This window comes from Clupea harengus, chromosome 17 (genome assembly GCF_900700415.2).
Source record: "Clupea harengus chromosome 17, Ch_v2.0.2, whole genome shotgun sequence".
NCBI lineage: Eukaryota > Metazoa > Chordata > Actinopteri > Clupeiformes > Clupeidae > Clupea > Clupea harengus.
The window spans coordinates 387,501-405,594 of NC_045168.1; the positions used below are offsets into that span (position 1 = coordinate 387,501).

General features: G+C 43.9%; 1 protein-coding gene across 1 annotated transcript; it reads right to left on the reverse strand.

The window, feature by feature from the left end:
• Positions 1–3,148: 3,148 nt before the first annotated feature.
• On the reverse strand, positions 3,149–17,697 carry LOC105896906 (ankyrin repeat and SAM domain-containing protein 6). The gene is made up of 16 exons (XM_012823715.3): positions 16,812–17,697; positions 15,519–16,090; positions 13,320–13,364; positions 12,779–12,983; positions 12,103–12,209; positions 11,605–11,753; positions 10,909–11,158; positions 10,704–10,753; positions 10,248–10,454; positions 9,528–9,699; positions 9,011–9,219; positions 8,542–8,728; positions 7,006–7,073; positions 5,104–5,220; positions 4,613–4,709; positions 3,149–4,229 (listed from the first exon to the last, which is right to left on the reverse strand). Exons 1-16 carry the CDS (start codon positions 17,141–17,143, stop codon positions 4,180–4,182), a joined length of 2,817 nt encoding a protein of 938 aa, XP_012679169.1. The 5' UTR covers positions 17,144–17,697; the 3' UTR covers positions 3,149–4,179.
• Between the last annotated feature and the right edge of the window lie 397 nt (positions 17,698–18,094).

Genomic DNA, 18,094 nt, shown 5'->3' on the forward strand with positions numbered 1-18,094 from the left:
AGTTGCCTTCGTCGTTCTTACTTCAGACCTGACTCCATGCTTTTCTGAATGGAATTGAATCATGGATTGAATCAATTATTGTTCAGGAACCTTGAATGTATTTAACACCTCTTTGAGGTACATCATGGAACAGACTCTACACAAGCTTTTCACAGTTGAAGGAGAGTTAATCAGTCTTTGACTGGTTGTACAAGTTGATCATGGTACCTGAATCCTCTCATATAGACTTTTGTATGGTCAGTGGATACACACACACACAAACACCCACAGAAATGAATTCCTTGGCAAGCCCAGAGGATTCAAAACATTTTCAAAACATCCAACACTAACCTCGCAAGGGATAGTTGTGTCCTCATTAGAACACATTAAAACAAACAGTGGTGATGCCACTCTGTGCGTTTGCTGTGCACATGTCACAGAAACCGTCTAATTTAGTCCAAATGTGTCCTGCCTGTCAGTGGGTACTGACTCTGAATGAATAAATGGATAATGATTCTGTCTAAGTGGATCCTGGAAGCAAATGCCTTTAACACTGAGTAATCACCCTCATTCAACAACAGGGACCATTGACATAAAGGATGAATCACAGGAAGACGAAGCTATGGCACAGAATGGAAACAGTCTTAGTGAAGTGTCTGTCTGTCTTGTGTCTTTATTTGAAGCTACTTTGAGCATTTAGTCATTTTGGTCATGCTTGGAAATACATTCAGATTTCCTTTACGGGCACTGAGTAATGCATAAGCTAACTAAGGCTAAAGTACAAACCATTCAATTCAACATGAGCATCAGGCACAGGCGTTAAGTAATATGAAGTGAGTACATTTTTGCTTTGCTCTGTGTAATACCTTTGTATTCCTGCAAAAAGAAACTTTTTCTGGATGAAACAAATCAATAGGCTTCTCTGTACTACTTCTAAATATGTAAACCATGACCCTCAGAGTTATGCAGAGTTTTAAAAAACACACACAAGCCACCAAATAAAATAGAGATATGAATTCTTCGCACCCTCACATGCATACAAACTATAGTGTACCACACACACACACACACACACACACACACACACACACACACACACACACACGCACACACACTCACACACACAAGCTCTCCAGTATCTCTATCTGTGCAGGTCACCAGAGTAACGTGGCTAAATCCCATTACTCAGGGGATCCTCCTGCCTCGGCGCCTTCCTCTGTGGTTTTGTTCTTAATAAATAAAAAACTCTGCTTCTCTGATTGGCTTTGAGCTCCTCCTCACTGCTTCACGTCTGGTCTCCACAGGGTGTTTTGAAAGCTACATATATGGTGCTGTTTCAGATAAGAGGGTTACCTTATGCCATATGCAGTGTCAAAATAAAAGTCACACAGTAATACTCTAAACCCCCTTTGAGCACAACATCCCCATGTTTAAACCAATCGTCCAGGACAAACCTATTCCAAAACTCAATACCAAATCCAATTCACAGGTATATTTCCTCTATGCCCTTGCCCAGGGTGTCCTTTTGTTGAGCCTGACAATTCCCTCGTACATGCTTTAAGTACAGCTCATTGTTAAGCTGTTTGGGTATTAGGCGGCTTAAGGAGCAGCACTGGGGGGCCTGGAGAGAAGTGTAACCCCTACCGCTATTCTACGTGTGTGTGTGTGTGTGTGTGTGTGTGTGTGTGTGTGTGTGTGTGTGTGTGTGTGTGTGTGGTGCGTTAGAGATTGGACCGTGGAACCTGCTTAGTGTGGGCACACACCTCACGACAATGCTGTGTGTTGGCTCGTGGAGTTGGAAAGGCATACACACACACACACACACACACACACACACACACACATACACACACACACGCACACACGCACACACACACACATACACACACACACGCACACACGCACACACACACACATACACAAACACACGCACACACACACACACACACATGGGCAAACTCAGATACTGCACAACAGCACAGGAGCTGTGTGAATGACTGTAAGATATAAAACCCTCACACGTTTAAATCAAAGAAAAAATAGGTTGACTGTTTTGACAAGGAGCAAATGAGAGTAATGAGATGCACACAGGAGATGTACAGGCGGCACAGCATGAGCTTAACTGGCACCGCGCCATCACTGCCGTGCCCTGTCAACTCCGGGAGAAAGTTCACCCAGAGTGCAGGAGGAAGAGGAAGGTGACTGGAAGGTTCTGTCAGGTGATGAGCATGGATAGGAGGGAGAGATGCTTATGTAATATTAAAATCTTATGATGAGTTCTGACGCACAGTATCTGTGAGGCCTTTAGCACCCCTTTTTAGTCTAGTAATGTCAACTCACATTTTCAGTGCAGTCAGCTGATATTATTATCTGAATGAGCAACAACACAACAAACCTTAGGAAAACATAGGAATTTGACGCCAATGGTGGGAGCCTCTTACTTGTAGTTCTGTGAGGAATCAGCTGCAGGACCATAGAGTATACAACCAAAATTGAAGGAAAAGTCAAAACAGGATTGACTGTGTATGTGCAAATCTATAAGATGAAAGACTACAGAGGACACCATCATTCATTACATTGCTTCTTTTGATGCAGTGAAGCCTAACATTTTTTAAGAGTTTGGATTTTGTGATTGTGATTAACTGTTGGTTACATATTGCCAAGCAGTCAGATTTATTGTTTAATAACTAAAAGCACAAGGTAGGCAAGAGGGACACACTGTATCCATGGCCACTGTTGAGATGACAAACCCTAAATTCTCAGTTTGATGTCTTTCCTCATTAAATCATAGACCGAGGGGCCTCGAAACGACACATCTCAGAAAAAGTTCCAAGAGTGAACTGGAACCAAGAGTTCCTAGGGTTCCCATTCAAACCCACCCTATGTACATCACAGGCAATCTTAAGAAGCGTAACTACTGAGATGACAGAGCACCTCGACTTGGACACTTGGAAAGCGCTGGTGGTTCTGTAAGGTGGATTGACTCCACCTAGTGGACTTTTGAGGTTCCTCACGGCATCTGATGGGGCAAAGTATGACTCAGCTTTTATGGATTTGATTACCTCCATCTTCCCACACCATACCCTAGCAACTAGCGAGAAGAGAGAGCCACACAGCCACAAATCAAAAGGGCCTTCATGTCAAGAGGAACAGTGATCTCATACCTGACATGTCTCCTGACTCTCTTTGTGAGCCAGAGGCTTTTAGGTGCTAGACATATTGACTCTAGGGATTTCCATGTGGCCGTGCGATATTTCATATAGATGCACAGCATAATTCCATGAATCCATCTGAATGGTGAAGATATGGGGTTGGTCACACTGAGTCACTTATCAAAACCAGAAGGGAAACTCCTGCACAGACAGAGAGATGCAAGGTCTGCCTGTCTTCTCTGAGGATGATTGAGAAGGGTGTGTGAGTGTGTGAGAGAGAGAGAGAGAGAGAGAGAGACAGAGAGACTGAAATGGAAATGTGGTTGAAAGGGTTAAGATTAATTTTTATTTGAGTATTTAACAATGCTCAGAGCTGACACTTATCAACAAAATGATTCGGCTTTTGTACAAGTGACTACTTGATACATTACCAACAATAATATTGACACACACATAAAACATTTTTCTACCTAACACAAATTACAATATTCTCTTTCTATTACTCTTTCATTCTTCCCCATATCTTCCATCTAAAAGCACAACCTCTGCCCTTCCTTCCAACTCTTTCATCCGTGCTATCACTGTGTGCCCATCTCAATGACCCACTAAGCATTCCAGCCACATATGGCACCCACCATATGATACTCTTACTGGAGACCTAAAATGACCTTGCCGGCTCCTTAGGCAACTTTCGCAGACTCTCTATCGCCACCTGGTGCCTGTTACGAGTCAGGACAACCATGTCTTTGCCCCATTTATCTTGCGCTGACTGCGAAATGGGAAGGGGTGGCATTAACCCCTAACCCCCACCACCCCGAGTGCTTCCCAACTCTGTCACTGGAGAGACCCCTTGATGGGGGGGGGGGGGGGGGGGGGGGGGGGCAGAGGGCTGGAAAGCATTGAGCTGCAGTGTCCTCACACACACTGAGGTGCTCTGGGACACTGGCGTCCAGGAAAACCTCATCCCCCAATCAGACCCTTAGAGCAGGGTCACATGACTTCAGAGGCCTCCTGTTGGGAAAACTCCGTCTGTGATTGGTCGCCGATGCTACCTCTTGTTAGGAGTGCGCACCTGGTGCCTGGTCCACCCTGTTGGAGCTGAGAGATCAGGATAGGATGAAGTAACATACATGAATATATATGAGATATATGAAAAGGTAAACACATTAGAAAATATGTTCTATAACAGCTCACTTAAATGTGCTTGGTTATCCAAAAAACACTTTTGTAAGGAGGGCCGGTGTTTGGTGTGTTTTTAACTCGACTCAAGTTTCAAAACTTTATTCAGTTGATGATGTAAACAATATGAAGTGCAGGATTTATGTGCTGTTGATATGGTTTGTGTTGATATCTCCTGGACAGAGGATAGACTTCCAAATCCACCTTCCAGGAATGCCCCTTCTCTGCATGGAGCCAGACATTTACTTATTTATATATGTAGATATCCTGTGCTTTTGTGGAGAGACTGAAGGAAGACTCACAGCGAGGATAGCCTGGAGGCCGTGGGTTACTGGCGCTGCTCCCAAACGATGACTGGAAGTTGTGGATGGTTTCCTGCAAGATCTGCCTCTCCCTCCCCTGTAAGACCAGTTCATCCATCAGCATAATCCCAACGCTCCAGTGCAATGTCATAACATTAATATTATTATTACCGGTATTTGTAATGGTTATGGATGATTTTTGGTGCATAGCACTGTATGATACTCAGGGTATTTCAACAAGGCTCTCATGAACAAAAATTTGAACTCTGGTGAGGTTGTATTTGTACACGTTCATGTAAACGTTAAAATAAACATTCATACTGTATGTTTTCGTAGTTTTGTCAAGGGTCATACCTTATCAATTATAACTATTCTTCAAGATTTCATTTCTTAACATTGCAACACAACAAGCCAATACAACAAAAGTAAGATGGAGAGCTTTCACAGGACCCAGAGTAATTACAGTCATTTCTAAAAAAAATAAGTCCCACCTTCCCAGCGTTGAGTTCAGAGATGGCTGCCAGGATCTGCTGTCGGGGTCCGTCTGTCTTGATGCCCAACTCCTTCAGATCCCCATCCGTCAAGGTGAGGAAAGCCTCCATGTCAACCTGCCGCCACGACACAAGGAAATCAATTATCGACTACTTTTGGAAAAGAACAACAATGGGGAGATATTATCCAGATATAATGGATACAATGTGTCAAATAGTATACAAAATAGTCAAATGCTTCATTAAATAATTAACCTCACATTCAATGTAAAAATATAGGAGCAAGCAGCGATGAGGTGTCCAAGCAGCCCAGTAGGGGATAGTCGCCATGGAAACTTGATGTCACTATGTTCAAAGCATGGTCGTAAGCACGCACAGCAAGTTTCATGTCAATTGATTAAAAGTTAGCCGTGATATGAGATAATTTCCTGTTTGGCGCCTTTGCAGCCAAATTCGGTAGGCTGTAACGGACGAATGGTTTTGAAAATAACAAATCTGTCTGTTTGTGAAGCTTTGTCTGCAGATCATATGTAGCAAATTTGGTGAAAATTGGAAAACATTTGTGGCCTGAAAAACATTTCTGATTTTAATATTACCAGACACAATTTGGTCCAAATCCCATTTTTGCTTATTTCAGCTCCCCCTAATGTCAAATGACTCAAAATGTGTTCCATACACCAAAGACCTGAGATATGATCTCTCTTCCTGGGGGCTTTTTGCTGCCAATAGCCCTCCTTGTGACTTTGCTTGCTCTGAATATCGTCTGTGCCAAATTCTGTGAAGATTTGACACATTTTGTGGCCTGTGAAAACTTTTTAGAGTTCTTGATGAAATCTAATACGGCAGAAAATCCAATATTTACCAGCCATTTACTCCAGAGATACCTGATTTTTTTGTATTGTTATGTTATGTGTATAAAGGCTCTTCCAACTTTAACCCATTGGGCAGACATGGAACTTGGTGAATAGAATCAGGGACTGTCCCCAATCAGTATTTCAAAACTTGTCATGCGGTTGATGACATATAATAAGAAAAAGCTAGACACAATGGATGCCTACCCAGCTTTACTGCTTGGCCCCCAATGAGTTTAACCAGTTCAAATGTTTTGGATCAGGGTTAGGGTTAGCATGGCTGTCTTGTGTTGACCTTATGCTGTTCATTAAGTTCAAGTCACTTATGCTTGCCTACAGAGTGCTTGATGGTTCTGCTCCCACCTACCTAAATGCTCTTGTAAGGGCAAATGTTACACCCAGGACGCTGCGCTCGTCTAGTGAGCGTCGTTTGGCACTGCCCTGTGCAAGCACGGCAATCCAGACTATTCTCATTTGTAGTTCCACGTTGGTGGAACAAACTGCCTAGTACTACCAGAGCAGGGGCGTCCCTCTCTACCTTCAAGAAGCTTTTGAAGACCCAACTCTTCAGAGAGCACCTCCCTTCCTAACTGGCACCTTGACTAGCGCTTAACTTGCACTTCAGCAGTTACATTCCTGCACTTCTTTTTCCTAATTCTTTCCTAATTCTTTTTTCTAATTCTTATGTAAAGTAGTATTTATTGTTACACCATGTTTTTTATTGCTCTTAGCTTGACTGTTCTCTCCCTTGTACGTCGCTTTGGACAAAAGCGTCTGCTAAATGACTAAATGTAAATGTAATGTAAATGTTCACATCAAATATGTCTCTAAAAAATCATGCAAGTTGCTGAGAGCGATAATCTGTTGGGTGACTGTGCCTCCCGCTCTTTAAGAGACAAAGACATACTTTGGAGTGGAGTTTTGTGGATCTTTAAATTGATTGGACCATGTGTAGCACGGCAAAATTCACTGGGCTTCTATTCTCTCAGAGACGCAAACCATACTAATGACTGTGAAATACGGTTGCAATGTTCGACCAATCGCTCCATACCTCTTGTTCCTCAAATATGGGCTGATACTTCTCCAGGGAGAGCTTCTTCAAAATGCCTGTCAGCTCATCTGCCCACAGAGAGACAAGTACATTCAAATTACAGTTTGCTAATGAACACACTCCTATGCAAAGTCACTCATACTGTACCACAATAAGGAATCAAAAGAACATGCCATAGGCAGGGCCATGTGTTGCTAGGGCAACCCTGTTTTTTAAAGAACATTTAGAACAATCTATTAGTTAATACAGATTTTCTCAGTCACTTTGGTACATTTCTCAAATTATAACTCAAATTCTCAAAACTGTTTGTTCAGCCCCCACATCATCTAGTCATTTGTGCTCATCATAACAGCAATTATATCATTCTTTTAAACATTTGCAAATCCCTTTAATATAAATAATAAATATGTTTATGTTGACAACCTGAATAAATATTTTGACTATTTTGGTTAGATAGCATGACAAAGGGACTTTGTGATTTTGGTAGCATTGACATATTGACCGATGTGATTATTTACTTTTGAAGTTGAGTTGAGTTACAGGCTTTTTCAGCTAAACCATTGTGTCATGTTGTTTGTACGTATTCCTTTGAGAAATGCTTTAAAAACGTTAAGGATGATTTGAGAAATGTACCAAAGCAACTGTGAAAATCTATAAGCTTTTTTAGGCAGCCACTTGTGATGGAGAGTATATAAACTATATGGACAAAAGTATTTGGACGCCTGACCATTACACCAACAGGGACTGTAATGACATTGTATTCAAATACATATACTTTATTATGGAGTTGGTCCCCCTTTTGCAGCTATAACAGCTTTCACTCTTCCTGGAAGGCTTTCCACAAGATTTTGGAGTGTTTCTGTGGGAATTGGTGCCCATTTATTCTGCAGAGCATTTATCCAACACCAGTGTCTGACCTCATAAACGCTCTACATACGTATATGTATATATATATATATATAATGTATGTGCATATTTGTGTCTGACTTTGAAAGCTTGGCTTTCACTTTCACAAAGTTAGATGCCATGTCTGATGGAAAATAAAAGTTCCATCTCTGAGTTGGCACTTAGGCAGAATAGGCACAAGGCCATGCCAGTGCCATGCTCTGCCAGCTAAACTGAAAGACCTCTCAGAAATGTCATTACTGGCACTTAACAGCATTAAATGCTTTTAAAAAATTAAATGAAATGACTTCAATGCTTTTACTTCCTAGTGAAAGTGTTCCAGTCCCTGAGTACGGAGAGAGGGCTACTCATGTGTCTGGGTGCTGTATGAGTTTACCGTTCCCATGGTGAATAAAAACTCTTTTACTTTTAGATGTTTCATCATGTATTATATTGGGTCGCCAACAATCGTATACGTCTGTGGATACTGTGTGGAGAGTGGGGATCAACAGAGCTGATGCAGGCCTGTAGTCTGTGCTAGAAGCAGGACTATAGTTGTTTTGGTGAGAGTTGGCTGTAGCTGGTGTTTTGGTTGAGTTGGTTGGCGGTCTGCCTGGTACAGTGACTCAGAGTCAGGCGTCCGAGACTCACCCTCGTCTGTGATGGTGCCACTGCTGGAGCCTCCGCTGCTTTTGGAGCGCGGGTGGGAGGAGGCGGAGGAGAGAGAGTCCCCCGCAGGAGGCTTCGGCGTGGGGGAGGGCGAGGGCGTCAGCGTGGGGGACGTGCTCTTGGAGGTGGAGGAGTTGCCTGACTGGGGACGCTTCTTCAGGTCTACCTTCTGCAGGTGGGAGAAATGGCAATACCAGCTGAGCTTTCAGTAGAAATGGCAAAAAAGCAGCTGAGCTTTCATTAGAAATGGCAATACCAGCTGAGCAAAACATTTTTAACTGCAAAAATCACTTTTTTAGTATTGTAGACAGGCACATTATTATGTGTTGTGGAAGATGTGCTTGGTGATTGTTAAGGTGCACAAATGTACAAAACCATCATAGTATACAAATAAAATAATGTTTCATCATTACGATCATCATAATCATCATCATCATCATCTTCAGCTTACCCGTCGGCTGTGTAAGTCGCTGCCTATCAGGTTGGGTGTGCTGTGAATGTCAGGCAGGTTGATTTCGGGGAGGGCGGGCACGGAGGGCAGCACTGGTAATGGGGTGGGGCAGGGGGTCTCCTGGGCAGGGGCTTTGGCATCCAGCAGCCCTGCGGCTCTCCTCCTGTGGGCAGCGATCTGAGAGAGCACACTGTCCGCACCACTGCCCCCTGTGGTGGGAATGGAAAATACAACTTAGGATCTGTTTCCTTTTTTGCGTTTTATATATGTATATTTTGATATGTTGGTTTTATATCCATTTTTTTTACTAGTTCCTAGTTGTTGTGTAAGTGAATAAAGCACAGCACAATATTGCTCTCAAAACGTACTGTTGAGGGCCGTAATAAAAAGTGAAGGTGAAAAAAAGTGAAAGTAAATAATTATAATTAAGAAATGAACATCTAATTCTTTACAGTTCCATGTTGTAATGCTGAGTTGAGTGTTTTGGCATATCTGTGTGTAATCAGATGTAGCCTACCTGAGCGGTTGTGTGAGTCGGAGGTGTGCCGGTTGACCCCTGCGACCCCATTGGAGCCTCCTGAGGAGTGAGGGGAGTTGTAGTTCCCAGAGTTGGAGGGGGAGGATGAGGGGCCTTTGCCGATGCTGGGGAACTTAATGGATCTGCTGCTCACCACACGACTAATGGACGTCTGAGAGAGAAACACACACAAACTCACACGTCAGCCAAAAATCAAACAAACAAACGCGCATGTCAAACAAAACATTCAATCAAAAAGTACTCAGACACACAGAGACACAAACAGTCAGATACACACAAAGGCAAAAAGACAAACAACAAAATACACCAAAAAACAAACACGCTCAAACACATAAACAAAAACACATGGACACACACAGACATATACATATATGCACACTTTTGGACACACGTTGCCTTACCACCCCGAGAATCCCTTGCTGAAAACACACACATACACACAAACCTAAACATTGCTAATAGACACAGCTTAGGTCACACATAGTTAGATGCATGGACACACACACACACACACACACACACACACACACACACACTCACACACAATCACACACACACCAACAAACACACACACTCACACACACACACACACACACACACACGCACACACATGCACACACACACACACACACACACACACACACACACACGCACACACACACACATACACACATGCACAGAGTTAGAGACTGAACTGACTATGTCTGAGTTGCCACTGCTGTTGAAGTTGGCCTTGCTGGGCCTCTGGGGCATAGAGAGACGCGGGGGCTCGGTGGTCTTGCCCTCCTTCAGCAGACGGGAGCGGTCCGAGTTCCACGGCTCAAAGTTCGAGGGGGGCAGGAAGGGCGGGATCACGGCTTTCAGCTTGTCATTGGGCAGCGTGGTGAGTGGCGCGCCATTCCTCAACTGGGAATAGAAGGGACAAATGTTTAAGGGTTTTGAGACTGAACAATACATTCAGCAAAAGCGTTCATGTATTTACTGACAAAAATATAGAATGGAGGCTGAAGATTTCATACCTTAAAAAATGTAATGTAATAAAAATAATACGAGTACTACTAATAATACCACTACAATTTAATTTAAATTATTTAAATTAATATTTTGTGCCTTATGTACTCATCAAATATGTACCAATGAGAGACATGGACCCACCATTGTTGTAATGAGAATGTCATCTTTCTCAGAGCTGCTTCTTCCAATACCTACGACAGAATAATAAAACTCAACTGAAACAATGTTCATATTCACTCAACTCATATAGAAACAGGATTTGCACTACATGAGAACAGCAGAGTGTACACGTATCATTCCCACCGCTATGTGGTTTGGTTTACCCTGTACAATCATTAGGATTTACCACTGTCTCTGCTCTTGGTTGTCCATGCTGTGCTGGTGTCTGGCGTTGCTTGTCCACTAGATGGCGATATAGCTCCATTGGACCCAGTGGAAGCGGTGTTGCTCTTCTTTCGGTCTGCCTTCATGGTGCTGTCCAATGAGGGCTCAGGCTCATCAGAGAAGGGAGTCAGGCGATTGGTGGAGAGCCCGTGTCTGAGGGTGTGGGTCAGCTTCAGGTGCCGAAAGCGATTGGACATGCGGTTCCACCAGGACTACACACCCGGAGGCAGACACAAAGCATCATGGGAGAAAGTAAAATGATTAACAAGTTCCTAAAAATCATTAAGATTCATATCAAAGAAGATTTAATCTCACTTTCTTAGTAGCCTCAGGCACAATGTAAGTAGGTTAGTGGAGTTATTAATAGTTTAATACAATGTAGTTCTAAAATGCAAATTGTATGTGTTATTAACCTTAGCACTAATCACATAATCTGTTGATATATGTGTCAATAAAGTACCAAAGAGTTAGTACATAGTACCAAAGTTTACCAACATAATACCAGCATTACTAATTTAGCTGAACGGTAACGCCAATGGAAGTGTTGGAGGAACTGTGTGGTTTGGGCTGAGACTCACGACAGGAGGCTTTGGGGAGGGTGGATGTGTGGAGGGCTGGAACACTGGGTCATGAGTGCAGATTCTGGAGGCTTTCTCACCTTGAGGCCCCCTCTGTCGTCCGGGGGGAGGGGCATGTTGAGAGACTGGCGGCTCTTGGAGCGCAGGAGGGGGGTCTTCCTCTGCTGCTTGATCTTGTCCTTATCCACCTGCATGCAGACAGATGCCAGCAGCCTCACCAGCTCCGTGTCTGGGAGGGAGGGGGGGGGGGGGGGGGGGGGGGGCAGAGAGATAGAAGAATAATAGGTGGAAAGATTTACGATAACGAGAACGAGAGAGAGAGAGAGAGAGAGAGAGAGAGAGAAAGATAGAGCAAAACAGAGCAAATTAGATAGATAGAGAGAGAGAGCGAAAGATGTCAGCGTGAGATAAGCACCTTTATATTCAAGATCGCCAGATAAGCATAATGTGTTTTTGAAAAAAAAAGAAAAGAAAATGTTGTTAGTTATTCTGCTGGTGCAACTTTTTACTAGTTCAGAAAGTATCTCATACAACCTTCTGTGCGTTCTGCACTCGCAAAGCAGGTACACCATCCTTACCAGGGTCATTTAATAACATGACAAGGTCAAAGGCTGTGTATCCGTTCTTGGCTCGTAGGTTGACATCCGCTCCCTGACTCAGCAGGTACTTCACCACATCTTTATTCCTGTGTGTCAGATACACAAGAACACACGGGCAGGGTTTAGGTCTTCTTAATGTGTGTGTGTGTGTGTGTGGGTGTGTGTGTGTGATGGTCCATTTGAGTGCAGTCCTGCAGTGTTGTGCGTCCTGCTTGTTTATGTCTGAATTGTGTGTCCCAGTGGGAGTTGCTGTGTTTGACATTATGCTTCCAGTCTGTTTTTTGTACTGGTGTATATTAACATGTGTGAGTGTGCAGTGTGGCCCAGCAAGGCCAACTTCAACAGCAGTGGCAACTCAGACATAGTCAGTTCAGTCTCTAACTCTGTGCATGTGTGTATGTGTGTGTGTGTGCGTGTGTGTGTGTGTGTGTGTGTGTGTGTGTGTGTGTGTGTGTGTGTGTGTGTGCATGTGTGTGTGTGTGTGTGTGTGTGTGTGTGTGTGTGTGTGTGTGTTTCCATATGTGAGTTTTTTATGCATGTGTATTTTGCCCTGCTTGTATGTGTGTGTGTGTGTGTGTGTGTGTGTGTGTGTGTGTGTGTGTGTGTGTGTGTGTGTGTGTGTGTGTGTGTGTGTGTGTGTGTGTGTGTAATTTACCCATGATAAGTAGCTTGCATGAGTGCTGTCCATCCATGTACGGTGTCCTGCTTGTCCATGTCTGCGCTGCGGTGCACCAGCAGCTGGACCATCTCCAGCTGCCCGCTCACGGCCGCCAGCATGAGGGGAGACGCCCCGTCCGCATTGGCCACGTTCACCTGGGACGGCTCCTCCTCCAGGAGCTCGCGCACCAGCTGTGCGTTACCTGAGACACAGAGAGACAGGCGTGCAGGGTCACTTATAGATATGCAGGCATTAGTTGACACAGATCCACACAGACAGGATGGGTACATACACATGAATATGCATATATATATATGTGGGCACAAGAAACGTCCTATGAGCATACTGAATGTGGAAGCACGTGTGAGCAAATAAAGAACAGAAGCAAAGATGTATATAAGCCCAGTTGTTTGTTAAATCACATTATCCCATTATCATGGCAAATCATACCATCAATCATAATCTGTGAATGCCCATTTTTCTTGACATTTGTCAGTTTTGAGAGAACATTTGATGGCCTTTGGAAAATGGCACTTACCTAATTTTAGAGCTCTGAAGATATCTGGCCTCCTCTTCTCGTCATCTGTATGAAAATACCAGAAAAAAAAGATACTTAAGCTGTTTCAAAGCACCCCCCCAATGTGAGCTGTTGAAAGCTATGCACAAAGTCTTGAACTCAGCGTTGACTTCTTGCCCCCCAACCTTAATAGCACTTTGTACAGCCATTTAAAACACAAATGTGCTGATATCAACATAAACCTGTGGGTCTAGGCAGTTTTACAATGGCGGCATTTGCTTTCCATAGGGTATGCCGGCCAGACTTGAATAAATATTCCCCACAGGCATGACCTCAGTCTCCAGCTCAACACAGAACACCTCGGGGTAAAGTAAAGGACAAGTACGACTTCAAAATACTATGTGGCTTTAGACATCAGGAAAGCAAATAGGGCATAATTGGAGAAGTGATTTTGTTATAATCCTGGTCTGGATTACATGCTGAGATAATTACACTATAGCACTTTTCTTAATGCACCCATTGTGTGAAGATGCTATCAACCTCTCAACCAAAACACAGAGGCTAAATAAAGGTGTGCAGCCTGGCTATGTTTTGAAAACCGTGAGAGTGAAACAGCTGACCGGGCATCTTTCTGAGACTGACATTCGAAGATTTGTTTAAAACGTTTTGTTTTCCTCCTTTGTGGCTCGGCACACCCGTTATATAGTTTGGACCGAGTTCTCGGAACGACTGTGCCACCCCCTGCTGAGACCACACTCGAGAGCAACTCAAGGACACAGCCAGCTCCAATCCAGATTGAAAGATTCCAGAAGATTCTGCTGGTACGAGTCAACATAGTGCAATCCAAAACCCTCTGGCGGAGCGGACCACAATCACACATGGCCTCGCCAGAGAGGGGGGTGCAGGTTTGAGCAATAATTTTACCACTCCAGTTTTCTTTTTTTAATCCCTAAAATATCTGACAGCAGAGTTAAAGGTACCGTCCCTAATTCTGGTGAAAGCTTGTTGATACTTGAGCTCACCTAGAATGGACAGCTAGAGGACCACAAGGAGCAAATCGTTGAATTTGACAAAAAGTGTATTGGGTCAGAATCACCCTAATCTTCACCTTTAAAAAATGCTTCACACTGCAGTCTATACAGTAGCGATATACTGTGCGTAATGTTCATCTGGTAGATATAAACACCGTTCTAAAATAAACACCTGATAAATTGATTTCCACTGCGCCATCGACAGCTCACACATGTCACACACAGCTCAGACATGTGCTCTTATTGAGGCAGACACTCGAGCAGTGGAAGACTTCTGTGCCTTTAACTACAGAACAGAGAGTGCTGGGGTCTATATATGTCTGTGAGTTGCACAAGTGCATAAGTGTATAAGCTACTATGGATGACCTAAATTTCCCTCGGGATTAATAAAGCATCCATCTATCTAGCTAGCTACTCTGGGCTGCTTCACTTCACTTTTGCAAAAGCTCACTGTGAGCTCCACATAGACACTGAAACACACTCTTCTCTGTTGCTTCTCTTTCTAGGATCAAATAACAGGTTTTGTCACAACACTTTTCTCCACACTTACTGCCTTCTGGAGCAAATCATAAAACTGATGAATATCCAAAGTGGACAGGTGCCTTCCTGCCGTTTCACAAGTGGGGTAATCACAATGTACCGTTACCAAGGCTCCAAATTGGCTCATTTTCACACATGGATGCCAGTCACACCGGCCCCTTCATCAAACACCTGCGGACGGTTAAAGCCCATCACCTGCTCATTGGCTGACTGTCTCCATGTATGTGTCTGACTGCCTCAATGTTTCTGCTATGTGCTTCTCCTCATTTATTAAAACTGAATTCTTATGTTCTGATTCACCACAGCTGTGATATTGGGGAGGACCACTTGTGTTCTTCCCTTTCAAGTATATGCCCTTTCAAGTACATGCAAACCCGATAACCACTGTTCTGGACATGATAAATCATGGTTAGCAACCTCATCACCATTATCATCATTAATAAACACAACTACAATATAATAGCTATTGATAACATCATCGTACCTGATTGGGTCTTCACAGTCATGATGTCATGAGATCATGTAGTTCTTTTTTATCATCACACACATAATCTACTGCTATCATCAACACCACAAGGACTACAAGATCCACACAGCAATAGTGTTACTGCAGTATAACGCTACCTTTCCTCCTCCTCTTCCCACATACCTGGTTGTGGCCTGACCGTGGTGATGGAGTCCAGGTAGTTCTTCACCTCCTTCTGCTTGAGCTGCAGTGCCAGTTCGAAGGCGGTCTTGGCCAGGGCGTTCAGGTGGTCCGGGTCGGCTCCCCTCTCCACCAGCTGCTGGGCCACGCTCATCTTCCCTGCGGCGGTAGCCAGCATGAGGGCGCTCCAGCCTGTGCTCTTCTGGTACGAGTTGGCATCGGCGCCCCACTCCAGTAGCATACGTACCATGGCCTCGTGGCCAAGCTGTGAAGCCACCAGTAGAGGGGTCACCTCCAGGAACTCCCTGCCCCATTCGTCGCTGGGAACGACTTCTCCCGTGCTACTCCCGGAAGTGCTGGTGCCACTGCCACTGCCACTGTCTCCACTGGGGGCCTCAGGGATGGCCAGGTGGTCGTAGTCGTCCACGAAGGCGCCCGATTCGAGGAGGAGCTTGGCCACATGGGCGTGGCCTCCGCGTGCTGCCATGCTGAGAACACTGGCACCAATGCGGTTACGGGCGTTGACATCCGCCCCATTCTCCAGCAGGATGTGAGCCACTGTCAGGTGACCGAACCTGGGCCCAGACACAGACATACACGTACACAGGTAAACACACAGGTAAACGTGAAGGGGGTGGGGGACAAGCAGAAGAGGAGGAAAGAATAACAAAACAAAACAAACGACAAAGTTGCTCTTTGTAGCCATGATGAACAGATAACTTTGGTAAGATTTGAGACAAAGCCAGCAAGTTTTACTTTACAATTTGTAACATTCAATTAAATCAAACAAAGACAAAAACAAAACCAAGGATCCATTAGTTATTTATTTCCATAAATGATGTGTATTGTTTGTTAAGGTTTACTAAGTTATGATTTACATCATGAATGTCTTTAACCTTGTTCATTTCAAGAGTAACCACGGGCGAAAATGATGCAATATCCTGACTACAGTTAATACTTTAACAGTGTTTAGACCTTTAGAAGTGTTTAGACTTTTAAAACACTTTATGGTCTGATGATGAAGTCGAGTGGTATGCCACCGAATCAACTCTTTTGATTGCGTAGGATTCTGACTCCTCCCAAACGAAATCAATACAGTCACAATGATGATTTCACAAAGTATTCCTCAAAAGTCTTTTAAAACAAGCCCTGGAATGGCTATATTTTCATTGTCAGACACATTTCTCCGGCCTGGACCAGTAAAACATAGAGAAGAATTCGCTTGGGTTTTGGATCCACCCATCCAACATCTGTACACATTCAACCAATGACCGCTTAAAGAAAGTGGTACCACACCTCGCAGCTTGCATGAGTGGCGTCCAGCCGTAGTTATTTAGGCTGTCCACTGAAGCCCCCTTTCGGAGCAAAAACCGGACCAGGTTCTCATGTCCAGAGGCTGCCGAGAACTGAAGGGCCGTGTTCCCCTCCTCGTCAAAGCAGTCAACGGGAACAAGGGAGACTCCCCGGGTGGTATCGACACTGCACTCGGACCCCGCATCCAAACGCAGGCTTCGGCACTGCGTCCCAGACTCGTTCGCCCCGGGCTCAAGAATTCGCTTAGCACTCTCGTAGTCGCCTTCATCGCAAACACGAAACAGGAGAGCGTTCGCTGGGACACCGAAATTCATCTCTGAGAAATCTGTATTGTCCAGCAAAGGCTTAAACGTTTTTCACCGCTATTCCCAATGTTTATCGGCGTTTCATGGTTAAAAGACATTGCGTTAGTGTGAAGACTAGTTGAAGAAATTATTATGTTGTTGCTCTAAATGTAGAACCTAAACGAACCACCTTTTCAGCGACAAATTAACTTTTGCAAAAGTAAGCCATACTTTTAACCGGTGTTGCTGTCGCCCTAAGGAATCTTGAAGTCTTCCCGACAATGTAGCGCATGCGTTAACGGGACGTAAGAGGAGAACGCTTCGAACTTCCTTTACTGTCCAGGGGGCAGGGTGAAGGCGTTCCGTTAGACAGCAAACTGACTCTGTGGTGAGATCGCACACAAGTCATTCGTCATGTTTTAGTATTGTATAACCCTAAAGCTATTTGGAGAATTCTATTGAGCTCCCAGCTATTACTTTAGGCAACATTAGGCATTCCTACATCAATCAGTAACGAGCGACGAGTGATCTAGGTCTTTTTTAACTACAGGTTATAACAGAGTTCAGAAAGGATTAGTTGTTTTTGGTCAATGGTGTGTAGTTTTACACTTCTCGGAGACTATGGATCTTCATGAAATGGCCTTGCTTCTCTGGAATTTTGAAAATATGGCAAAATGTCATACTCAACTAGGCTGCATTTTGAGCTCAGGTTTGACCAAAAGTGCTTTGTTTATCAATCAATCAATGGTCAAACGTATACAGGACGGAGAAAAGTGCCTAAACAATACACAAGTAGTCTATTACGTTCCAATTGAATTACATTTCTTCCATAATTGGCATTTTCTTGACTGTGAACACTTCTCATTGTACGAAATAGCAGTGAAGCCTATATATTATGAGGAGTAGTCTAACCAAGATAGAACTGTCCTAAAATGTACGCCCTAAAATTAGTGAGATTTGACAGATGTAGTTAGTGCCTCT